Source organism: Stegostoma tigrinum, chromosome 6 (genome assembly GCF_030684315.1).
Source record: "Stegostoma tigrinum isolate sSteTig4 chromosome 6, sSteTig4.hap1, whole genome shotgun sequence".
Taxonomy (NCBI): domain Eukaryota; kingdom Metazoa; phylum Chordata; class Chondrichthyes; order Orectolobiformes; family Stegostomatidae; genus Stegostoma; species Stegostoma tigrinum.
This window is the reverse complement of record NC_081359.1, coordinates 16,821,240-16,847,562: the sequence shown is the minus strand read 5'-3', so window position 1 is coordinate 16,847,562 and position 26,323 is coordinate 16,821,240. Positions and strand designations below refer to the sequence as shown.

Genomic DNA, 26,323 nt, shown 5'->3' with positions numbered 1-26,323 from the left:
GTATCACTCGCAACTTATCAATCAGGCCACCTACATTCTCCTTCAAATCATTTTATATGTTACATACAAAGGATCCCAACACTGATCCCTGTGGAACACCACTGATCACAGGTCTCCAATCTAGAAAACATCCTTCCTCTGCTATTCTGACTTCTATGACTAAGCCGGTTTTGTATCCATTTTACCAGCTCGTGGCAGATCTCATGACTTCACCTTCTATATCAGCCTGCGACGAGGGGCCGTGTCAAAGGCCTTTGTTTAAAACCATGTAGATCACATCTATCATCCTGTCCTCATCCATTATCTCTGTTAAGGAACGCAATCAAGTTGATGAGACATGACCATCCCTGCACAAAGCCATGCGGTGCTTCTGTATGAAGTTCTAATTTTTCCAAATGGGAGTAAATTGTATTCCTAAGAATTTTCTCCAGTAATATCCGTAATCACTGACCTAAGGCTCGCTAACCTGCAATTTCCCGGATTATCCCTGTTGTCCTTCTTAAACAAAGGAACAATGCTGGCTAGTCTCCATTTCTCTGGGACCCTGCCTATGACTAAAGTGGATACAAAGATTTTGTACAAGGCTCGAGCAATTTCCTCAGCTGCCTCCCTTGACATTCTGGGATAGTTCCCCTCAGTTCTGGGGACTTTTCTACTTGAATTCCCTTTAAAATACCCAATACCACCTTTTTTTCATATTGGCATGACCTATATTATCAACATACCCCACCCCTCCTCAAATTCACATGTCCTTCTCCTTTGTGAAAACCAATGCAAAGTATTTGTTAAGGACCTCGCCCACTTCCTTCGGCTCCACACGTAAATTTCATCCTTTGTTCATGCATGATCTCTCCCATTCCCTGGTGACCCTCTTGCACCTTACATATGTATAAGAAACCCTGGGATTTTCCTGAATCTTATTTGCCAAAGAAGAAATTATGTCCCATGTTCCCTGCAATTTCCACTCTCTGTTCCTTCAGTATCACTATGCTTCTTGTCTGGTCCAAGTCCTTATCGGCCTTAAGTACCGACAGTCTATCCAACACTACTTCCTTACAGGTTTTGAACCCTTTTAGTGATAATGTTTTCTCCTCTTGTCACTGTGGCCTGATTTCTGTAATATACTTATTCATCATCCTTTTGAACATTCCATAATTCTCTTGGCTCTCAATTGTATTTTTTACCAGACACAATTCAGGAGCACACTTTTTATTTTTTATCTTAATTTCTATCTCTTTTGTTATTCAGGGTGGTCTGGATTTGAATGTCTTGCCTTTTCTTTTGGGTGGATGTACCTTAGCATTATCTGAACCATCCATTCTTTGAATGTAACCTGTTATTGATTTTGGGCTTTCCTGCCAGCCTCTTATCCCAGGCTGTACTGTTCATCTCTAGTCTTGCCCCATTGAAGGTCACTCTCAGCCAATTAATTTTTTTTATCTGATCGACTAATATTATTCTCCAGCATCATCCTGAACCTTTCGATAAGATGATCACTGTTCCCTAAATGTGCTCCCAGTGACACTTGATCTACTCAGCCCACCTCATTTCCCAGAACCAGGTTCAGCAATGCGTCCTTTCTTGTTAGACATGATGTATATTGCTGTAGGCAATGAGGTGCAATTATTTCACGTGGAGAGTCATGAGTCTTTGGTACCCTCCTCCTGAAAGCATCGTGGAAATAGAGAATTTGAATATTTTCAAGCAAAGGTAGATAGCTTCTTGATAAGTGAGGGGGTGAAAGGTTGCCAAGGAAATGTGGATTTGAGGTTATAATCAGATCAACCGGGATCCTATTAAAAGGTAGAGCAGGCTTGAATGGCCAAATGGCCTGCTTTTGCCTCTTGTTTGTGTGTTCCAATGTAGCCCAATGCCAGGCAGTAAAAGCATGCGATGGAAAGAAACTTGAGCTATCCATGGCTCCCAGAAACAACATACATGTAAAATAGTACATTGCCACATTAACTTCAACTGTTTGAGGAGTTGATTGGATGGCCACCCTAGATCAGATTAGTATTAACAACATGAGACTTGATCCCTGTACTTGCTAGGGCTGTCTCCTTGACCTCTTGGAGGTCATGGTGCTGTGTTGGACCTTTCCAGGGACAGAAGTCAAGAAAAAGTTCCCTCATATGTTTTGAAACCTTGCTGACCATCCTTGATGTATCTTTCGATAACATACCAATCATAAGGTTGCTTAATAAGATAAAACCCCTTGGTGTTGGGTGTAGTATATTATGGATAGAGAATTGGTTAATAGAAGATGGAGAATTGGGATAAAGTGTGCATTTCAGATAGAAACTTATACCTAGTGGACTGCTGCAGAGATCAGTAATGGTGCGACAATTATTTACAATGTTTATTAATGACTTGGGGCTCTTGTGGTGCATTGGTAGTGTCCCTAATTTTGAGCCAGAAGGCCTGGATTCAAGTACATCTGCTCCAGATGTGTTTCATAATGTATATGAACAGGTTGATTAAAAACATCTATATGAGTGAATTGGATGCAGAAAGTGAAGGTATTCTTGCCGTGTTTGTGGATGACAAGTGGTGAGCATAGCACATGGAGTCTGCAGAGGGATATAGACAATGGGAAAATATATGGTTGTTGGAATATAATAGGGAAAAATGTGCGGGTTTGAATTTTGACAGGAAGAATAGAGGAGTTGAATACTATTGAAATAGAGAAAGACTGCCGTCAGCTCAAGCACAGAGGGATTTGAGGACCCTCATGCATAAATGACAGGAAGCTAGCATGCAACTTCAGCAGCCAGTGGGGAATGTAATTGAAATGTTGGCTTTTATTTCAAAGGAAATCAAATAAAAATGGGGAAATTGTGCTGTAACTAGTTAGCATTAGTTAGAACCTACCGAGAATGCATTCGGTATTTTTGGTCACTGTATCTGAGGAAAGATTCTGTCATTGGAAGCAATCCAGTGAAGATTCATTATGTTGATCCTGGGAATAGAGGGATTTATTTTCAGGAGAGGTTGAGTAGTTTGGGCCAGTATACTTTGGAATTGAGAAGAGTAAGGGTGACCTCATTGAAACATGCAAGGTTTAGGGGGCTTGCATTGTGGGAGAGTCTAGGAGGAGTAAAGTCGAGGAGGCATAATCTCAAGAGTAAAGGTTGCTCTTTTAAGATAGGGATGAGACAGAATTTCTTCTGAGAGTAGTGGAGTTGATGATTTCTATTTCCCCCACAGAGGACTTTTGAGGCGTGGCTGTTAACAGTAGTTGAGCCTGAGAAAGATTTTTAATCACTAAGCATACCAAGGGTTATGGGATAAAGGTAGGAAAGTGGTGATTCATTAGACCAAATGGCTACCTTCTGTTCGTAGCTCTTCACTTTCCTACTTCACTTTTCTTTTGCATTAACCTCGCTTCATTTTAATCTGTTTTGATTTGACAGGAGCAAATATTGATTGTAGCCTCAGTAACCACCCTTCTGTGTTTCCCAAGATTGATTTTACAATCATTTTTGTGCTCACGTTCCGTTTGGTCTGAGTTTCCTTCAAGCTTGTGATTTTTAAAGCAGAATATTTTTGTTCCTGCCCTTTTATTTGCAGAATCGATGCCTCAAGCAACAGCTCCAGTATTTCAATCTTATATGTTCAGTGATATACGTGAGAAGTAATTCTGTTGCTTTCCTTCCTCTTTATTGACTAGTGATGTGTAAATGCAGCACATTAATGAAAACATACCTCATTCTTTAAGAGGGAAGAATAATAATTGTTTATAAAGAGAATTTCGTATTCTTGAGATAGCCTAATGTAATTTGCAGTCAATGAATTATTTGCTGAAGCATAATAACTTGTATCACATAGGCAAATAGGGAAGCTACTTTGCAAATCACACCTTTAATAGACACCTGGATAGGTAGATGAAATATTTTATTTCAGTGCCTTCTTGTCTGAAGGACAGCATCTCTGGCCAAAAGCAGCACTCCTGTTGCATGCCAACAGATTTTGCGGTCAATTTCCACAGCGAGACCTGACTACAGCCTGTTTCCTTATTTCTTTCTCTGTAACATCAACATACTGTGCTCCTGCCTTTTCTCAGCTGCTATTGAAACTCACGTGGTGCCTTTGTTACCTGCAGACTTGACTATTCTAACCCATTTCTGGTGGGCTTTGCACATTCTCTCTTCCCAAACTTGAGTTGATGCACCTATGTCCTTCCAGGCATTGTTTCTCATTTATCATGCCCCCAGGTCTAATGATCATTTTGCAGTGTGGAATTTGGTATTGGTTAGATTTTAAACTTGTTGTCTGTTTTCAAATTTCTGCACTACCTTCTCCAGGCCCACAGCCGCAGAGATATGTGTGCTGCTTTAAAGCAATCTCATGGTGTACTTGGATTTCCAAAAAGTATTTGGTAAGGTGCTACAACAGAGGTTATTGCATAAAATAATAGCTTAAATTGTAGGAGGATTGTATAACATGGATAAAGAATTAGTTAGCTATTAGGAAACAGAGGGTAGGGATAAATTGGTCTGTTTTGGCTTGGCAATCTGTAACTCGTGGAGCACCACAGGGATCAAGTTTTTCAAATCTCTATCAATGACTTGGATAAAGAATCTGAATTTATTTTCTGATGACACCAAGGTAGATAGGAACAGTAAATTGTCAAGTGGAGGTGAAGAGTCTACAAGGGATTTAAAAGGGTTATGTGAGTGGGCAGAAAAATGAGAAATGGAGTATAACATGGGAAAAAGCGAACTTTTTAACCTTGACAGGGCAAAGAGAAAATCGGTACACACAATTGTTATAGAACAGGGGGCTACCGGACCCATCGTGTCTACGCTGGTATTCTGAGCTCTTTAATCAGGTGCTGTTTTTCAGCCTCTTCCCTGAAACCCTCTCTGTTATTTCTTATTAAATAATCAGTGACTTCTTGAACGTCCCAATTCAACTTTTCAGACGGGGTATTTCAGTGCATGCTGAATGTTTTTCCCATCTCTCATTTGCTTCTTTTGTGAAACACTCTCAAACTCAGTCCTCTGGTTCTTAATTCTTCTCTCAGTAGGACCATATTCTCCCCATACACTTTTCCCACACCCCTCATGATTTTGTAAACTATGATCAAATATCCTCTTGACCTTTTCAACTGTAGGGAAAACAGTCCCAGCTTTCCTCATACCTGAAATGCTCATCCCTGGAAACATTTTTTACAAACCTCTTTTGCACTTTAGCCAGTGCATTCATGTCCTTTCTATAGTGTGATGTCTAGAACTGTATACAGTACTCCAGCTGAGGTCCAACCAGTGCTTTATATAACGCCATTGTTAACCTTGTGGATTTTGTACTCTACGCTTCTCTTAATAAAGCTTAGAATTCTGTATACTTTATTAACTGCTGTCCACCTTTAATGGCTTATGAACGTATACAGCCAGGTGTCTCTGCTCGTGCATAACTTCTTTAAAATACCCTTTATTTTGTACTGTCTCTCCTAGTTCTTTGTGTCATGTTGTATCACCTTACACTTATGCATATTGAACTTCATCTGCCACCTATCCATCCACTCTGTCAACAAGTCCGTGTCATATTAACTTCTGCGCTATACTACTCACTGTTTACAATTCACCCATGTTTTCTGTCATCAGCGAATTTTGAAATATTCCTTTTGTTATGAACCAGTTCAAACCCCCTTCAAGAATACTAAAGAGATAGCCTAGACCCTAACTTTTATCTTACTTAAAGGCAAGTGTAAGGTGCTCCAGATGTGATTCGATTGGTCACACTACTCGGCTTTAAGCAAAATACACTTTATTCTTACATCCAATTAAAATACAAACAAAAAAGAATTGGTCTAACTTAAGTTCTACTGGAAAACCTAACAGAACAATAAATTACTTAACTCCTAAATAGCAACTGTTCCAGTATAGTAACACCCCAAAGACACACATTTGGCAAAGGTGCATTCAGTAAAATAGATTGTCTCGCGTGCGATGTTTCTCCAGTTCGCGAGAAAAGAACATCAAGAGAAAATTCTGGCAAAGAGGGAGAAATCAGTCTTTTTGTTTGCTGCAGCAGACGGAGAGATGTACAGCAGCTTCCACAACCAACTTCAAAGCCATAGAAAACTAAGCTAAACTGAAACCCGAGTTCTGTGGAAGCCTGACTCAACCATTCATGCTGCTTCTATTGTTCTAACTGTAAGAAAAGGACACCCAGGGCCTCACAAGCTGTTTCTTTTATTGGCTTGAAAGAGATAACTCAGCATTTCTGGCTCAAAACCTTTGTTCAAAAAAAGACAAAACACACTTCTTAAAGCCATAATATGGTTATATGTGCACACCAAGATCTAGATCATTTGTATATTTCAGCAAAAACATTGGTCCCAATACAGACCCTTGGAGAACTCAGGACTGACCTTCTTTTTGCCTGAAAAATACCCATGAACCATAACTGTTTCCGATTCCTCAGACCATTTTGTACCTACATTACCATTGTCTCTTCTATTCGATGACCTCTAACTGTCTTCACAAGTCTGCTGTGTAGCACTATATTGATTACGTTCTGGAAGTCCATGTACACCACATCATTAACACTGCGCCCAGCAATCCTCTCTGTTGTCTCATCAGAAAACTCCAGCAAGCAATTCATTTAAATGGGGAGAGATCCCAGAAGTGGTGGCACAGAGGAATCTGTATGTACTGGTACATAAATCTGAAAATATTAGGATGCAGAAACATCAGGTGATTAAAAAGGCAAATGGATTTTTGGGGTTTATTGTAAGTTGAATGGAATATAAAAGTAGTGAAGGATTGTTGCAGCTGTACAGGATCTTGGTGGACTAACATAGAATTTGTAAAAGGATGCCATTATGTTCAAAGCAGAGCTGAGAAGGTTTACTGCAGTTATTCCTGGGACAAAGTGCTGAACTTATGAAGAAAGGTTCAACAAAGTTGTAGGATAAAGGTGGGGAATGATATTAAACAGAATTGCTCATCCAGAGAGCCATTGCATCACACTGGTCATATGGCTGTCCTCCACACTACAGCAATTCTATGATTCTGAGGTTGGATCTTTGCCCTATAGAGTTTAGAAGACTTGGAGGTAATCTTGTTGAAATATATAAAATCCTGTGGGGATGTGACAGGCTGTATTGACAGGAAGGTGTTTTGTGCCATAGGCTCGAACAAGTGGCCACAGTTTTAAAAATAATGCATCTTCCTTTTAAGAGTTGTTCTGTACCTGAGAAGGTAATGAGGGCTGATCATTATATCTATCCAATGCAGTGGAGATAGAGTTTTGATTTGGCAAGTTATTCAACGGTTATGGGAGGCAGACAGAAAATTGGAGTTGAGAAAGCAATTACATCAATCCTGATCACACTGCTTTTGAGTAGGTTTGAAACGCCAAATGGCCGACATCCACTCCTCAGTACTATGATCTTTGAGGATCCCTGACTTCAATTGCTTCGCCATGAGTGTTTTCAGCTCCTACGCTAGCAATTAAGGAATGGCTGTTTGGTTGAGTTACGAGAAGTGCTTAGCAACTGTACAACGGTACCTTAACATTTCCAGGCAATGTGAAGAGAGGAAAGAAGAAAATTTCAAAGAAAAAAATCTTGCACCTGGCAGAGTGCCTTTAACTATTGAGTTGGTACATTTACCAATCTGTTGGTAAACCTGTTCATGATTTTACCTTACTGGTTCATGAATTTCATTTCAGCAGTAGCAGCTTGTACTTACATAGCACCTTTAATGTAGTAAAATGCCCCAGTGTGTTTCACAGGAGCGACAGAATCAGACAAATACACTGAGGCACTTAACAAGATAAAGACGCAGAATGAAAGTTGACCTTACACTTAAGAGCATCTTAAAGGAGGAGAGAGTGGTAGAGGTTTAGGGAGGTAATTTCAGCACTCAGGACCTAGGCGGTTGAAGATATGAATACCATTGACAGAGTCAAGTTTAGGAGGCTAGGATTGGAGGACTGCAAAGAGGGTTGAAGGACTAGAGGAGATTACAGAATGGGGAAGGCACCGCCTTGGAAAGATTTGAAAACACGGATGAAAATTTTATAATCTAGGCATTGGCAGACTGGAGCCAACGTAGATCAGAGGGCAAAGGAGAAGAGTAAGGACAGTACATCGATATAGAGTCATACAGCATGGAAACAGACCTTTTGGCCCAACTCATCCATGCTGACCAGGCTTCCTAAACTGAACTGGTCCCATTTGCCTGCATTTAACCCAAGTGCAAATGGGGCTGACTCTTGCCAGAAATCAGCAAGTTTCATGGAAGTTTCTCTTCATGTGCCGTAGTGAACTTTCTTGTGCTGTCTTCCCAAACTTACCTCATTACCATGCCCTGTGGTGCCTTGCTTACTGTATTCTCCCATTCACCGTGGTAGAAGTACAGAACACTGCTCACATATCCTGGGATTACTGGCACCAGCGTTATCTTTAAAATATAGCCAAGAACCCAGTCAAGTGCTGGAAACCCACAGTTGCCCTGAACAGTTCCTGTCAATTATCCATAAACATGTCTGACAGATTGAAATTGGCACGCCACTTTGCCAATAGGTCTTGGTTGAGGGGAAGGGCATTCAACCACTGCACATGGAGCCTGCTGTGAGATGTTGGTGACTGATGGAGGTCTGGAGGACAAGTGGCAAGCTGCAATCAGCAAGTTACTGCTCTTTCAAATCAGGATTTGTTGCTGTCTAGCTTCTACCCAATGAGTAGGAAAATTGGAAGCTGCAAGTTATGGGGTGACATGAGGTAATAAAGATGACGTTAATTCTTGTGGATAGGCTTCTCAGCACTCATTAGTGAGATATTGTTTTGCTGTTCGACACTTGGTTGAAAATAGAACTTTTTGCAGTCAACATCACGAATCACATCATTGCACATCTCTTGTGATTCATCCAGCTTTCTTGCCAGTGACCATTTCATTCATACCTATGAACATCCTGCCATAGATTTTTATCATTATCAAATTAGTGGACCCATAATTGACAACATGGTACCTTATGGGATGAAGGGCCTTCAGTTCTTTTGCTGCCACCAATACTCTAAAACTGCATATGCTATATATTACACAGGGTTAGAATTCAGATTTGAAATAATGTTTAGTAATATTCTGAATTAACTTAACAATTAAACAACCCCAAATGATCAGATGAAGATTATCTTAAAGTGGGATGTATTGTCTTCTGGTAGCTCACCTCACAATTTAAACACTTCTGGATTTAGTTCAAGTAGGACATTCCCACTCACTTTTTATAAATGGATAGCTTCTCTAGGGGATACTTATTTGTAAATTTTGTTCAGATTGAATTGTGGTTGCAATTTGGTATTCATTGGCCACTGAATCAAGATATTTGGGGACAATGTTTTGCCAACGTTGAAGAATGTGTGAAGATAAATTTCAAATTTCTCTGCATGTCTCATATTATTGTTAGCGAAAAGTCACTGACATCTGTACTTGTACAATTGAAAGAAAGAAAATATTCTTCAAAAGCCCCCATCAGGTATGAAATTGTTTACTGAGATAGAAAATCAGCAATTCTAATACAGGACGTTTAGATGTATGGTATAATACAAAATCTGCTACTAGCATTCCAATTTCAGATGGAAAGACAGAGCTGAAGTGATTAAATCAGCACCAAAATTCATTTGTTTATGATTGAATAAACAAAGAATTTCACAGTGTAAAATTTTAAATTTATGTGGTGTTTTTAGCGTGGCACAGTGGTTAGCACTGCCGCCTCTCAGCGCCAGGGACCTGGGTTTGATTTCTCCCTCAGGTGACTGTGTGGACGTTGAGCATTCTCCCTCTGTCTGTGTGAGCTTCCTCTGGGTGCTCCAGTTTCTTCCCATAGCCCAAATGATGTGCAGGCTGGGTGAATTGGCCATGCAAAATTGTCCGTAGTGTTCAGGGATGTGTAGATTAGGTAGATTACAGGGGGACGGGTCTGGGTGGGATGCTGTCAGGATCAGTGTGGACTTGTTGGGCTGAAGGGCCTGTTTCCACACTGTAGGGATTCTATGATCTATTCTATGATCTTTTACAACATCAGAACTTCCCAAATGCTTTATAGCCAATGACGTACATTTTTAAGTGCACTCACAATTGTGATGTGAGAAACACAAAAGCCAGTTTTACACAAGGAAAACAGCAACAAGATAGCCCAGTAGATGTCTGTTTAGGGATGCTGGTTTACAGAGTTAATATTGAATGGGACAATGGCTGACATCCATCCTTCTTATTTAAATTGAGGCCGTGGGATTTTTAGCATCCATCTGAGAGGGCAGGGGACGACTTATTTAACGTCTCATATGAAAGTCAGTAACAACAGCACAGTACTCTCTCAGTTCTGCTCAAGTTTGAATCTATGATAGAAGTGAAACCAGACTGAGGGTGAAATTAATGAACTAAGTGAAACTGGGATTCCACTCCAGAGCTAAGTAATCTGTATAACTAAAATTGCATGCTGCCTTTCCAAGCTGAATCATTAGGGAAGATTGAAATGAATTTTAATTAGGCTGTGGATACATGAAATGCAAATGGAGATGAACATAGAACTTCCAGAAACCAGAATTTGATCTGCTCCGTTTGAAGCAACTGAGTTAAGTACTTTATTTGAATGTTATATTCTGAGTATTTGGTTAATATTGCTTGAATCCTAATTTAATTGGTGTTTGACATGTATAGATTTTTGTAATTTAGTTTAAAATTTTAATTGTGATTATTGAAATAGTTAATGTTCTATTTATCATGTTATTTAAGAGAACAATAAATATTTGGTTACCTTGGTGAATACTTAAAAAAAAAACTCACCTGTCTACAATGATGTGTAAAACTAGTACTAAAATGTAAGGGCCAAGTTAAAACGATTACCTTCTGATAAATGCCCTTTCTCTCCAATTCTTCAGGGAAGGGTTTAGATTTTCTTCACAAGAAGCAGCTTCAAGTTTTGGTGATGATCGGCTTTTGATAGAGAAGTTCATCGATAATCCTCGTCACATTGAAATTCAGGTTAATGCATTCAGGATTCTTTAATTGAAGATTCTCGGCCAATAAAATCTTGCAATTGTTACAAATTTATGCAAAGAAATGGATGAACCAATTATTGGCTTTTCACAAATAGGGTTTGGCTTTGAATATGGCCAATAATAGATGGGGGTACAGATCTTTAACTGGAATGGCCCTGCATGAAATGATTTTGCATATCCAATCCAGTTCCTAATGGATGTATTTACTGCAATCGAAAACTGCTCCCTAATTTGCCACCAAATTAACAGCATCATTCAATTGAAGGAGTAAAATTGCTTAACATGCAAGCAAGCAGTGGGAGACGGTGGACTTAGAGATGCTGCATCTACTCTTACGTTGGTGCTGACATACGTTCAGACATAATGTGGAGTGTTCTGCTTTGTAACTAATGAAGCTGGACTGCTTGCTTGGGGGTATTTGGTACCTAGATTGGGTGTTTGCAAATGAATTTTTTTCCATTTCAAGTGTTACAGTGTTTCAAAGCTCTGTCAAATTCATGAAATTGTGACTTCCTTAGGGTCATTGCCACAAACAATGTACAAAATGTTAAAAAAAAGACTTCATTGTATGATCAGTCTTGAATCTCAGCAAATGTTGTTTCTGTAGTCAGCCTGGGAAAAAGGAGAATTAGGACTGCAATTTTTAAATATGTAGATTTCATTGACTCCATTGCACTGGAACAGGCCATTTGACACAGCTGGCCCATGCTAGTAATTATGTTCTGCATGAGCCTCCTCCTGCCCGTTTTCATCAGGCTTTTTCAAAGCATTCTTATGTTCCTTTCCCCGCTTATACATTTACCTCAACCATTTTCTGTGGTAGTAAGTTCCACATTTTCACCACTCTGGGTAATGATTTTGCTTTTGAATGCCCTATTCTATTACGTAGTGCCTATCTTATTTTGATAACCCCTGCTTTTGGTCTTCAAAATAAAATAGAAACACTCTGAATGTACCCTACGTAATCTTCAAGACCTTAATGAGGTTATCTTTCAGCTTTCACTGGAGAATGTTTGATTTTCTAATGCAAATAAATCCCCCATGCAGATGCACGTGTATATCCTCAATTGTGAATTAATTTTAAATGAGCCATATAGAAGCTCGACACTATCCAGGGGAAGCAACCCACTTGATTGACACTTCATCTACCATATTAAACAATTCCTCCTTCATCACTAATGATTAGTGTTGACTGTAGGACCACACAGAATCTCTTCTGCAGCAAATCACCAGGGTTCCTTTAAACAGCATCTTCCACAGCTGTAACCTCTACTATCTAGAAGTACAAGGGTAACAGCACATGGGAACACCACCACCTGCAAGTTCCCCTGCGCACCACACCATCCTGACTTGGAACAATACTGTTGTTGCTTCACTGTCACTGGGTCAGACTCTTGCAATTCTCTTCCTGACAGCACTTTGGATGTATTTATGCCATATGGACTGCAGAGTTTCAAGAAGGCAACTTGCTGCCACTTTTTGAAGGGTGATAATGGGTGGGAAGCAAATGTTGGACTCGTCAACAAAGTGAAATCTGTGAAAGCATTTGAAAGAAAATAGGTAGGGGAGATACCAGGGTTTAATTCTGCAATGGGCTGAATCAACTGATCTTGGCTGAAATACTAACAGGACACTACAGTTAGCCTCAAGACCCTGGGTAGGAATGGGCAAAACTGAGGTATGGCTCATTGCTGTTCTTTACCGCATAATCTGTTTTGGGGATGTGCTTGTGTTCTGCTGGGGAGACTAAGCTGTCATGCCCATGAAGGCAATCAGTCTGCACCCACTCATTGTTGAGCTCCAACTTGAAAAATGGGCACTTCAGGACATCTAAAGCTGTTGTTGTATTAAGCACGATGTCTAGTTTTGCAGGATTGAAGAAAGGTTTTATACAGGAAAAGACAAATATGGGGACTTAATGGAAAACAAAATTTGTTTCCATATGGTAAATATAATTTAAAATATTGTGAAAAGTCTGGAACCTGACCACACATTTGATAAATAATACTGTTCTGGGTCCACATATTAACGTGCTTTTATCTCCATGATTGTATCAAAGATCATTTCATACCTATAAACGCCCTTCAATGCAACGATATTTACAGATTTTAGGAGACAAACATGGCAATGCACTCTGGTTGAACGAGAGAGAATGCTCCATTCAGAGAAGGAACCAGAAGGTAGTTGAAGAAGCCCCAAGGTAAGCCATTAAACACAGTGTCTAATAACTGTCTGTTCTTCAATAAAGTCTCGATCACAAAACAAAACTCATTTTCCAACTTTAGAACACCCACAACTTTCGTTCTCTTCTAGGATTCAAAGACCAGAATTGGAAGTGAACAGGGATCTTGGAAGAGATAATGGGAACTGCAGATGCTGGAGAATCCAAAATAATAAAGTGTGAAGCTGGAGGAACACAGCAGGCCAAGCAGCATGTCAGGAGCACAAAAGCTGACGTTTCAGGCCTAGACCCTTCATCAGAGAGGGGGATGGGGTGAGGGTTCTGGAATAAATAGGGAGAGAGGGGGAGGCGGACCAAAGATGGAGAGAAAAGATAGGTGGAGAGGAGAGTATAGGTGGGGAGGTAGGGAGGGGATAGGTCAGTCCAGGGAAGATGGATAGGTCTAGGAGGTGGGAGGTAGGAAATGGAGGTGCGGCTTGGTGTGGGAGGAAGGGATGGGTGAGAGGAAGAACAGGTTAGGGAGGCAGAGACAGGTTGGACTGGTTTTGGGATGCAGTGGGTGGAGGGGAAGAGCTGGGCTGATTGTGTGGTGCAGTGGGGGGAGGGGACGAACTGGGCTGGTTTTGGGATGCGGTGGGGGAAGGGGAGATTTTGAAGCTGGTGAAGTCCACATTGATACCATTGGGCTTCAGGGTTCCCAAGCAGAACACTCTCTCCGAGACTCCCTTGTTCGCTCCACTGCCCTCCAACCCCCACCACACCCGGCACCTTCCCCTGCAACTGCAGGAAATGCTACACTTGCCCCCACGCCACCTCCCTCACCCCTATCCCAGGCCCCAAAATCACTTTCCATATTAAGCAGAGGTCCACCTGCACATCTGCCAATGTGGTATACTGCATCCATTGTACCCGGTGTGGCTTCCTCTACATTGGGCAAACCAAGCGGAGGCTTGGGGACTGCTTTGCAGAACACCTCTGCTCAGTTCGCAATAAACAACTGCACCTCCCAGTCGTAAACCATTTCCACTCCTCCTCCCATTCTTTAGATGATATGTCCATCATGGGCCTCCTGCAGTGCCACAATGATGCCACCCGAAGGTTGCAGGAACAGCAACTCATATTCCGCTTGGGAACCCTGCAGCCCAATGGTATCAATGTGGACTTCACCAGCTTCAAAATCTCCCCTTCCCCCACCACATCCCAAAACCAGCCCGGTTCGTCCCCTCCCCCCGCTGCACCACACAACCAGCCCAGCTCTTCCCCTCCACCCACTGCATCCCAAAACCAGTCCAACCTGTCTCTGCCTCCCTAACCTGTTCTTCCTCTCACTCATCCCTTCCTCCCACCCCAAGCCGCAAATCTCCCACCTACTAACTTCATCCCACCTCCTTGACCTGTCCGTCTTCCCTGGACTGACCTATCCCCTCCCCACCTATACTCTCCTCTCCACCTGTCTTCTTTTCTCTCCATCTTTGGTCCGCCTCCCCCTCTCTCCCTATTTATTCCAGAACCCTCTCCCCATCCCCCTCTCTGATGAAGGGTCTAGGCCCGAAACGTCAGCTTTTGTGCTCCTGAGATGCTGCTTGGCCTGCTGTGTTCATCCAGCTTCACACTTTATTATCAGGGATCTTGCAAGGTTGTGTGATTGGAGGATATTGCAGAAATGGGGTAGGGCCTTTGAAAACAAGGTAGAAACTTTTAAATGGGTAATGCTGGATTATAACTAATGTTGATCGGTGAGCACAGGGCTGATGTGGTAGTGCAACATTTGTGAGAGTTAAGGAATGGGCAGCAGAGACCAACCAGGAAAACAGTGGAGTAGGCAAAGTTTGCAAGTAACAAAGTTACGGTTGAGTAGCAGAGGAGCTGAGGCAGTTCCAGAGGTGGGGAGTGCTGCAGAAATTGCAGCCTCTGATGGACATGATTTATGATCAGTGTTAAGTAGTTATAACTAATGTGTCCAGTGTTGGACAGTAACCAGGAAGGGAGGTGGAAACTGTGGTGAGGAAACAAAACTTTTCCTAGGGACCAAAACCAGTAGTTCTCAGCAAATTTTAGTTGGAAGATATTTCTGTTCATTAACACTGTCAAGCAAGCCGTCTTCCTTTAAAACTTTAAAACAGAACTTGGCTTCATTTAAAAGCTTTCGCATAACCTTTTTGACAATATTTCTATGACTCACTTCTTCATGAAATGCAGTGGATTTTTACGTTAAGGAAAATTTATAAATTTGTTCTACTTATTGTTAGTGATTGATGATAAAGAGATAGAAAAAGACTAGCATTTCTGTGGAACCTTTCACAACCTTAGAGTAATCTCGAAACCCACTGCAGTCAATGAAGTCATTTCTTCAACTGTTAAATACAGGAGACACGAGAGTCATTGTGAGCTCCCACAAATGACAGTGATAAATGATAAGGTAATCCAATGTACTAATGTGGGTCGAGGCATAAATAGCGACTAGAGCTCTCTTATTCTTTGAGATAGTGATGTTGGGTCTTTTATGTCCATCTAAAAGGGTGGAAAGGGCCTCAGTTTATTGTTTTTTCCAAACTGCAGCATTTCTGATAGTGCACTATTTCTCCAGCACTGGAAGTGGGAATGTCAGCCTAGATTATGTTCTTCAGTACTATATTCCTTATACATTAATGACTGTGTGGCCAAATTCCACCCCAACTCCATTTACAAGTTTGCTGACAATACCATTGTTATAGATCAGATCTCAAACAACAATGAGACAGAATATAGCAAAGAGATTGAGTGGTTAGCGACATGGTGTAAAGACATCAATGTCAGCAAAATGAAAGAGCTTGTCATTGACTTCAGGAACCAGAGTGAAGGGCATACCTTTATCTGTATCAGTGGTTCTGAGGTTGAGATGATGGAGACAGTCAAGTTTCTGGGAGAGATGATCACTAAAATTCTGTCCTCGTGCTGATGTGATGGTCAAGAAACACAGCAATGCCCCTCCTTCCTCAGGAGGCTAAGGAAATTTGGCACGTCCACAAAGATTCTTACCAGGTTTTAGAGATGCACCATAGAGAGCAGCCTATCTGGATACATCACAGTGTGGTATGGAAACTGTTCTTGCCAAGATCACAAGAACCTACAGAGAGTCGTGAACACAGCCCAGTCCACCACGCAAACCAGCCTTCCATCCACTGACTCCACGTATACTTCCTGCTACATTTGGAAAGCAACCAACATAATCAAAGACCCTCCCACTCCAGTTATACTCTCTTCCACTCTCTTCTGTCAGGCAGAAGATATAAAAGTTTGAATACATACGTGTATGAACAGATTCAAGATCAGCTTCTTCCCTGCTGTTATCAGATTTCTGGACGGACCTTGCAAATGTTAATTCTGATCTCGTCTGCACCTTCTCTGTGGCTGTAACACTGTTTCCTCACAGTGTTCTGTTACCCTGATGCACTTCATATGATAGGATCTGCCTGTACTGTGCGCAAAGCAACATTTTTCACTGTGTCTTGCTACATATGATTGCTCAGTTGGTGCTGCTAATTTTTTTTGCCTTTCTTTTGATGCAGCACTTTTCTGGACCCTGAAACTCGAAGAGCTATGGGAGAACAAGCAGTGGCATTGGCCAAAGCTGTCAATTATTCCTCTGCTGGTACAGTCGAATTCCTTGTGGATTCTATGAAGAACTTCTATTTCTTAGAAATGAACACTCGTCTTCAGGTACAGAAAAACCTTGTCTTCTTTCCTTTTGAACTGTTCAGGGAAATAAAGCCTGGAGGAGCAATATTTTCCTCCTGGCTAATTTTACAAGGTTCAGGAGGATGCAAATTTAAGGTTTTGGCTAACAGTTACAAGAAATGGAGTATGGGATATAAGACAGTGGTAGTATGGCGCACTGACCTCTACATCACCGAGGCCAAACGCCAACTCTCTGACACCTCCTCCTACCGTCCCCTTGATCATGACCCCACCCCCGAGCATCAAACCATCATCTCCCACACCATTCATGACCTCATCACCTCAGGGGCCTCCCACCCACAGCCTCCAAACTTATTATTCCCCAACCCTGCACGGCCCGTTTCTATCTCCTTCCCAAAATCCACAAACCTGCCTGCCCTGGTCGACCCATTGTCTCAGCCTTTTCCTGCCCCACCAAACTCATCTCCACCTATCTGGACTCCATTTTCTCCCCTTTGGTCCAGGAACTCCCTACCTATGTCCGTGACACCACCCACGCCCTCCACCTCCTCCAGGACTTCCAATTCCCTGGCCCCCAACACCTCATTTTCACCATGGACGTCCAGTCCCTATACACCTACATTCCGCATGCAGATGGCCCCAAGGCCCTCCGCTTCTTCCTGTCCAGCAGGCCCGACCAATCCCCCTCCACCAACACCCTCATCCGCCTAGCCGAACGCGTCCTCACCCTCAACAGCTTCTCTTTCGATTCCTCCCACTTCCTCCAGACAGAGGGGGTGGCCATGGGCACCCACATGGGCCCCAGCTATGCCTGCCTCTTTGTAGGTTACGTGGAACAGTCCCTCTTCCGCACCTACAAAGGCCCCAAACCCCACCTCTTCCTCCGTTACATTGATGACTATTGGCGCCGCCTCTTGCTCCCCAGAGGAGCTCTAACAGTTCATCCACTTCAACACCTTCCACCCCAACCTTCAGTTCACCTGGGCCATCTCCAGCACATCCCTCACCTTCCTGGACCTCTCAGTCTCCATCTCAGGCAACCAGCTTGTAACTGATGTCCATTTCAAGCTCACTGACTCCCACAGCTACCTAGAATACACCTCCTCCCACCCACCCTCCTGCAAAAATTCCATCCCCTATTCCCAATTCCTCCGCCGCATCTGCTCCCACGATGAGGCATTCCACTCCTGCACATCCCAGATGTCCAAGTTCTTCAAGGACCACAACTTTCCCCCCACAGTGGTCGACAATGCCCTTGACCGCCCGTGTCTCCCGCATTTCCCGCAACACATCCCTCACACCCCGCCCCCACCACAACCGCCCAAAGAGGATTCCCCTCGTTATCACACACCACCCCACCAACCTCCGGATACAACACATCATCCTCCGACACTTCCGCCATCTACAATCCGACCCCATCAACCCAAGACATTTTTCCATCCCCACCCTTGTCTGCTTTCCGGAGGGACTCTCTCCGTGACTCGGTTGTTCACTCCACACTGCTGTCCAACCCCACCACACCCGGCACCTTCCCCTGCAACCGCAGGAAGGGCTACACTTGCCCCCACACCTCCTCCCTCACCCCTATCCCAGGCCCCAAGATGACTTTCCATATTAAGCAGAGGTTCACCTGCACATCTGCCAATGTGGTATACTGTATCCATTGTACCCGGTGTGGCTTCCACTACATTGGGGAAACCAAGCGGAGGCTTGGGGACTGCTTTGCAGAACACCTCCGCTCAGTTCGCAGTAAACAACTGCACCTCCCAGTCGCGAACCATTGCAACTCCCCCTCCCATTCTTTAGATGACATGTCCATCATGGGCCTCCTGCACTGCCACAATGATGCCACCCGAAGGTTGCAGGAACAGCAACTCATATTCCGCCTGGGAACCCTGCAGCCCAATGGTATCAATGTGGACTTCAGCAGCTTCAAAATCTCCCCTTCCCCCACCGCACCCCAAAACCAGCCCAGTTCGTCCCCTCCCCCCACTGCACCACACAAGCAGCCCAGCTCTTCCCCCCCACCCACTGCATCCCAAAACCAGTCCAACCTGTCTCTGCCTCCCTAACCTGTTCTTCCCCTCACCCATCCCTTCCTCCCACCCCAAGCTGCACCTCCATCTCCTACCTACTAACCTCATCCCACCTCCTTGACCTGTCTGTCTTCCCTGGACTGACCTATCCCCTCCCTACCTCCCCACCTATACTCTCCTCTCCACCTATCTTCTTTTCTCTCCATCTTCGGTCCGCCTCCCCCTCTCTCCCTATTTATTCCAGTTCCCTCCCCCCATCCCCCTCTCTGCTGAAGGGTCTAGGCCCGAAACGTCAGCTTTTGTGCTCCTGAGATGCTGCTTGGCCTGCTGTGTTCATCCAGCTCCACACTTTGTTATCTGGCATATAAGACAGAGGCTTTTTATAGAGTGAGTGATGATGCCTTAGGCCTCTCCACTTATGAGTCTGGTAGAAACAATGACAGTCACTGATTTCAAAAAGAAATTTCCTGGTTGCTTGAAGATATTAAGCTTACATGGTCTTAGGGAGAAATGAGACTGACTAGATAATTGGCATGGACCCAAATTTGCCATAGATGACCCCACGAGTATTTTGAACCCAAAAGGGAATTTGAAAGTACATTCTTTACCCAGAGAATGTGGAAATCACTGCTGCAGGGAATATTTGAGGTGAATAGCATAGATGCACAATAAGGGGAATTAGATGAGCACAAAGGAAACATATCCATTAATGGGGTGAGATGAAAGAGGTTGACAGCAGGCTCATGTGCGACATAAACACCAGCATAGACCTTCCAGGCTGAATGGCCTGTTGCTCCACTGTAATGTGGATGTAATTGCTGCTGTGGTTGCTGTGTACACGTTGCCCCTTGCTTCAAAGTGACCTTTAGGAGGGTGCAATTAAGTACCACAGAGGATCCCAGTATGTAGCTAGCCACAGTGCTTTGATATTTTTCCCACTTGGCAGCCAAAATTTCCTTTCAGTTTTTTAGCAACGGTGGATGCATGCTGTGTTACACTAAAAGCTATGTTGATGTCAGCAGTAAAAAGCAAGCCTTTTGAAAATAATTTTTCAAAGCAACAGTCTGCTTACCTCAACTAATGAAATGTGTTTTATTGAAATAGCAAAAATGTGGGCTTTGCTTTTAAAACAAAAGAGCAATATTTATATAGAAGTATGCATTTTAACAATCACTAGTCATTTGTGATGTTTTAGTTTAAAAAAATAGGCAAGATGGTCATTAGGTTAGCCTGTTGCAAATTGATGTTAAAATGTCTTTCATAGTATTTTGTTTATCTCAGTTTAAGGATCTCTGTTGTTTTACAGGAGGGAAAATAGTCGCACATTGAGAGCAGATTTATCAGAATGTTACTAAGAGTAAAATACTTCAGTTGTGCAGTGAGACTGGCGAAACTGGCGTTGTTTTTCTTAGAGCTGAGCTGTATATGGGAGGTTTAAGGGAGGTGTTCAAAATTCTGAAGGATACTGACAATTAAATAAGGAGAAACTGTTTCCACTGCCAGCAGGTCATTAATCAGAGGTTACAGATTTAAGATGATTGACAAGATGACCAGATGAGAATATTTACCATTTGTTATGTTCTGGAATGCATTACCCAAAAGATCAATAGGAGCAGATTTAATAACTTGCGAGAGAGACTTGGATATGCATATTTCTAATTAACTTGTTCAAATGTATTATGAACACCTCTGGAACAGGTGCGATTTGAACCCAGGCCTTCTGGCCCAGAGGTAGGGACACTACGAATATACCACCAGAAGCTCTCGAGGACCTGAATATATACGAGGAAATGGAGTAATTTGCAGGGCTATCAGAAAAGATTAGATATATTTGCTTTTTCTAGTTGAGATGCATTTAATAGCAATATGTGATTGTTGTCTCAAAGAGAGTACTTCATTTAGATTTTTCCAGTGATCTTTTCCTTTTTATCTATGTTAAATATTTCTTTTGAGATTGAATAGTGAAAGTGGGAAGCTGTTGCTTTGTGTGTATGTGATGTGGAGGATCTTAGTCACCCTGCTAGATTAGTGGATGAGTATTTACTGGTGACCCTAAAGAGAGTTGCCTACCCACTTCTGTGGACTGCACTCGTCACAATTTCAACTTTTGCATGCTGATTGAATCAGGATGTTTTTTAATTTTTATCTTAATCTTGCCACTCCTTTGGCAGCAGAATGGGAGGAAATGACTTGATTTATTTTTTTCCATAACATTCTTCAATATTATTTCCAATTTGCTACACCAACTAGTAAAGTTGAGTCATAGTACTGTGCCAGGTTGTAAACCTCACTTAAATTGATATTTAGAAGTATTTCTTCACACTGTACAGACTAGGGTTGTATTCGCTGGAGGGTAGAAGATTGAAGGATGATCTAAATGAAGTGCTTAAGATAATTCAAGAATTTGAGAGAGCCCGCAGAGTGCAATTATTTCCTACGGAGGGTGAGTCCATAACAAGGGGATAGAATCTTAAAATTCAAGCCAGACTTTTCAGTGGTATTGTTAGGAAGCACTTCTTCACATAAATATTAGTGGAAATCCAGAATTCTGAACTTCAACCCTCTCCCAAAATATGTTTGAATGCTACGTCAATGAATAGATAAGGATAGCGAAGGATTATGGAATCCAGGTGGAGCTTAGATACATATCAGCCACAATCGAATTGATTGGCCAAGCATGGTTGACTGCTCACTTTTGCTCTCATGCTGCTACTTCATTTTGTTCTTACCTATTGCATTGTGGGAGCTACAGCATCTCCTTTCATGGATGATGATATGGTGCCCTTGGTGATCAATCGTTTGCTCTCATTTTATAGCCAACTCACTCAACCATTTTCGTGTTGCCCGTTAGAATCATGGCCCAGAAACATGGAGTCAATTTTGGAATATATGCTTCACTCTACCTATCTACCTCCACCGTCAGCACTGCATGTATTAGAAAGGCAGTCTCTTACTGTAGTAGGCTCTGAGAGCAGATTGATGCTGAGCTGTACACTCATGTCTGTGTGTAATGATTTTGTATTCCCCATGCAAAAACATTGTCCCCTTCAATTACTTTTTTTTCCAAGGATCAATTAAAAATTGGTACAATAGCGTACCAGTAAAAGTGATTGGCAAAAGAACTAAAGGTAATATGAGGAAAATAATGTTTACACAGTGAGTGGTCAAGATCTGGAGTTCATTAATATGACGCAGGCAGATTCAATTATGCCTTTCAAAAGAGGACTGAGTATGCATCTGAAAAGAAAGGAATTACTAGCCTAAGGCAAATGTGAGTAACTGACTTGATCTCGCTAAAAGCCAGCCGCAGACATGATAGACTGAAAAGTCTCCTGTGCTGTAAGCATTTGATGAATTCCACGGCCGCATTAGTTGATGTGGTGGCTGCTAGCATTGCCATAGCAGGTAAATTAGCCTCTTTGCTACCAATTACATTGACAAATCCTCCTTTATGTTTACTATGAAATTTTCATATCTAAGAGAACTTGAATCAAAGCAATTTAAGATCATTATCAACTAGTCCCTCAATTTTCTTTTGCTATTGTGTTCATTCATGGCTTTCATAAAAGGGAAGATATTAGTACGTATTGCAGTATATGAAGAAAATTCATTTGGAGCAAACATCCCATCTTTGGCAGCTAGCCCAATCCAGCCATTCTGTGTGGAGTGGGAGATAAACAATGGATAGTCTTGACTTTGTACTCTGCTAGATATTAATTATCCATAAAAAATGTTGAACCCACATTCTAGGCTGATACTCCAGTGCAGTATTGGGAAAGTGCTGCACTGCTGGAGGAGTCTTTCAATTGAGATGTTAAACCAAGGCCCATCTGCCTTCTGAAGAGGCCAAAAAATCCACTGCACTATTCGAAGAAGAGCTAGTGAATTCTGAATGATGCCTTGCCTACTGTTGATCCATCCTTCAAGATAGATAAACTGGGCATTCTGTCACAGAGATAATGGGAACTGCAGATGCTGGAGATTCCAAGATAATAAAATGTGAGGCTGGATGAACACAGCAGGCCCAGCAGCATCTCAGGAGCACAAAAGCTGACGTTTCGGGCCTAGACCCTTCATCATTCTGTCACTGCGGGTTATGGGGTTTGCTGTGTGTGTGTTGGTTGTTGTGATTCCTATTTTGAACAGTGGCTGAACTTCAAAATACTTAATTATCTGTAAAGCACCTTAGAAAATACTATTGTTGAAGAAGGTACAATGAAATTGCAAGCTTCTTCTTTTAATGCATTTAACCAAGTTATTGACTGGCTGAAAGTGATAGCCTGTGTTCCAGCAACCCTATTGTCAAGCATGTTGTGGATTGTTACACCGTCTTTCACCTTGTCAAGTGTCTGGAAAGCTTGTGTTACAAAAAGTCACTCTGCTGGTGTCTTACTTGAAGGAGATCCAAAGGCAACCCACAATTTAGGACAACAAAATGTGAGGCTGGATGAACACAGCAGGCCAAGCCAGATTCTCCAGCATCTGCAGTTCCCATTATCTCCACAATTTAGGATATGATTCTTTACTGACCCCCCTTCCCCCCACCATGAATTTCATGAAGCTGCATTTATGGGGCAAGATGAATTGCTATTTCTTTCCTTGAATTATTTGAGAATCCCTTTGTAAATGTCTCAGGTGACTTTTCTCTTTTTTTGTTGCCTTCTGGTCAGTTAGCTACAGCAGGTTAATCTACCGTGCTGAGCTTGATCTTCTTCTCCTTCAGATGTTAAATACACTCACTTTCAGCAGGGGTACTGGATCACAATCAAGAGCTGAAACCTGGGCCAGTTTCTGTTCTTTGATACGCATGGCTCCAAAATCACAACAGGCAACTGTGAGCTGAGTCATTGTAAATGTATACTAATGTCATAACCAGTGAGTATTCTTTTGGAAGGATCCCTCTTGTAGCCCCATTCCTGGCCCTGATTACTTTTTCTTTCAAAACATTCTTTATTTGACCAGCTCAGATCAACTGGGAAAACGTGGTCAATCCAACTTGTCATCACCTACTGTAAATAGAGAAACTAGTGAGAATCTTGTGCAGTGTTTTTGCAACAGAACGAAAATATACATTGGGACAGTTCAGCTGCTTATTGCTGAAGGATAGAAAAAGAGTTTTCTGCAATTAACGTAGACAAAATTCAGAAGACAGTTTTGTCATAGTTGAAGCTTGGGCTGAAAGTGATTGCTGTTGATTAATAACTAAACGCCAGTTTAAAGAATAAAATCCTTCTTCTGCAGTCCCTTTGGCCAGATTTGCACTATACAAACTGTTTGCTCTTTTAAGTAATGACTTTTATTAGAAAAATGTCAAAGTGTCAGTTAATTATGAGGAAATTTTCCTTGGATTAAAAGCTTCACTGAGTTAATTGCACCATCTGCTCTGTATATAGTGAACTGGTCTCTGCTGAAATCGCCCAGTAAACAAGTGTCTGGCAATATTTTGCAAGACATTGGGGTTTAATCTGGATGTCAACACATTTATTTATATCCAGAAAACCTACAATGAATTTTACGTGCAAAGGATTTTTGAAATGCAGCTGTCCAATTTACATAGTTTCAAATGCAAAGACAAAATATTTTTTGTCTTCCCCTCTCACCTATCCTCATCCTCCAATCCTTACTAAGCTCAGAAACCTAGTCTGGCCAGTGGATGCATTCAGGCTGGGTATTCCCTTAACAGCATCATGCAAAGCTGTTAACAGCAATTTGCTGATAACACAGTGACTGCATGGTTCAGCCCAGCTATTGTGCATGCTAAGCACTACACAGCATCATCTGGAGAGAGAAAACCTGAAGGATCCATCTGCTCATTTCCGTTACCTAGGGTTGATGTAAGATTACATTAACCTGGTTGCTTGTCAGGACAGGTTAAGGAAAAGAGGCAAATGGATGATACTTAGGATAAACAGTTAGGAAACCACAAAATGTTTCAGAAAATATAGTGTTAAATAACAGCTTACTTTTAATCAGATGAGAACAACAACTTTTTGCACCTATCATGATAACATAGCTGTGCTTTGTGTATGTGCGTTTCTTAAAATGGGGATGTATGTTATCTGAGAACACTTGTCTCTTGGTCTTTGTAAATGCTTTTGTATGTCTGTGTGACTGTGTATCTATCAGAATGTAACTGTGTATAGACTGTGTTCATGTGTTATAATAGGTTCTGTATGCATATATATCTGTGCATATGCATCCATGTTTGGTGGCATGTGTCTGTAAATGAAGATGTGTGAAGATGTGTATATCTGTGTGCTGTATGTTCAAGTGTGATCTGTGCGTGGGCACTGCGTGTGTCTGTATGTGTACGTGTTAGCAGTTGTGTCTGCATTGCATGAGCGTGCTTCTATGTATGCTTGTGTGTACATGTGTGTCTGGATTGGATGTTTGCGTGCTCCTGCATCTGGATTGTGTTTGTTAATGTAAGTCAAACATGCATCTGCTTGTGTGTCTGGGTTGCTTTTGTGTTTGAGTATCCAAAGCATGCTTATGTTTCAGGGATTCTGTGCATGCATGTTTATGTGTCTGTAGCTGCTAAGGAATAATGAACTGACTCTGTTTAGACTTTGTATTTTTTGCTTCAGAGAAAAGGACAAAACCTTCCTTTGCAGAGGGCAGATGGCTTTTTGCTATCTGTTTCACATCCACAAGCTGTTCAGCAACCTAGGAGCCATTGTTATGACTCGCCGGAGCGATGCGTTGGCAATCAAGTCCCACCATTCCCAAGTCATCAGAAAAGTTAAACGTTTTATAAAGCATGCAAAATTCCCCAAATTTCCTGACTTTTAGATGCAGGTTTATAGAAAACATGGACCCTTTTTTGTACTAAGCAATCATTGCTATTTAGTACAAGTAATTAGAATCTAGCCACAGGTAATCAATTATGAATCGTCAACATGTAAGACTGCTGATTATCACTCTAATCCCTTATAACCTCCCCCTTACGCTCTTACAGGTGGACAAATATCCAAGATAGGTTATGGACAAAAGGGTACGCTTGGAAGACTGTTCAGTAGTCTTTGCTGCCAGATTCTGTTGTTGACATTCTCTTAATGACTTTTCTGTGGGCCAGCACTTTGCTTCAGTTATCTATCTTAAAACAAATCTCTGACTTATCAGTTAAAAGTCACAGGTTACAGCAACTGTTACAACAAGGATGAAAATACTGCTTTTATTTATATTTACAGTGAGTTTTGACCAAAAAGAACAAAGAAGCCATTCATTAACTGGGGAAGAACTAATAACTTCTCTCCCTTTGCAATTTGCTTCCAGTTCCAAGCTGCTCAATTACCTGAGAAACAATCACAAAGTTGTTGGCGTGTAAAAATGGTGTTTGTCATCATTATATGGTCACTAGTACACAGACCAATCAACAAGACCAAGCAAAATCTGCATCAATACATCCCCTTGGCT

At 41.9% G+C, this 26,323-nt stretch overlaps 1 protein-coding gene across 1 annotated transcript in view; it reads left to right on the top strand.

The window, feature by feature from the left end:
- The window catches only part of pcca (propionyl-CoA carboxylase subunit alpha), a 352,214-nt gene that overhangs the window by 139,204 nt on the left and 186,687 nt on the right, over positions 1-26,323 (top strand). The window contains exons 10-12 of the mRNA XM_059646462.1: positions 10,892-10,994; positions 13,117-13,211; positions 16,742-16,892. Of these exons, the coding sequence (XP_059502445.1) occupies positions 10,892-10,994; positions 13,117-13,211; positions 16,742-16,892 (349 nt within the window). The remainder of the gene's footprint in view (positions 1-10,891; positions 10,995-13,116; positions 13,212-16,741; positions 16,893-26,323) is intronic.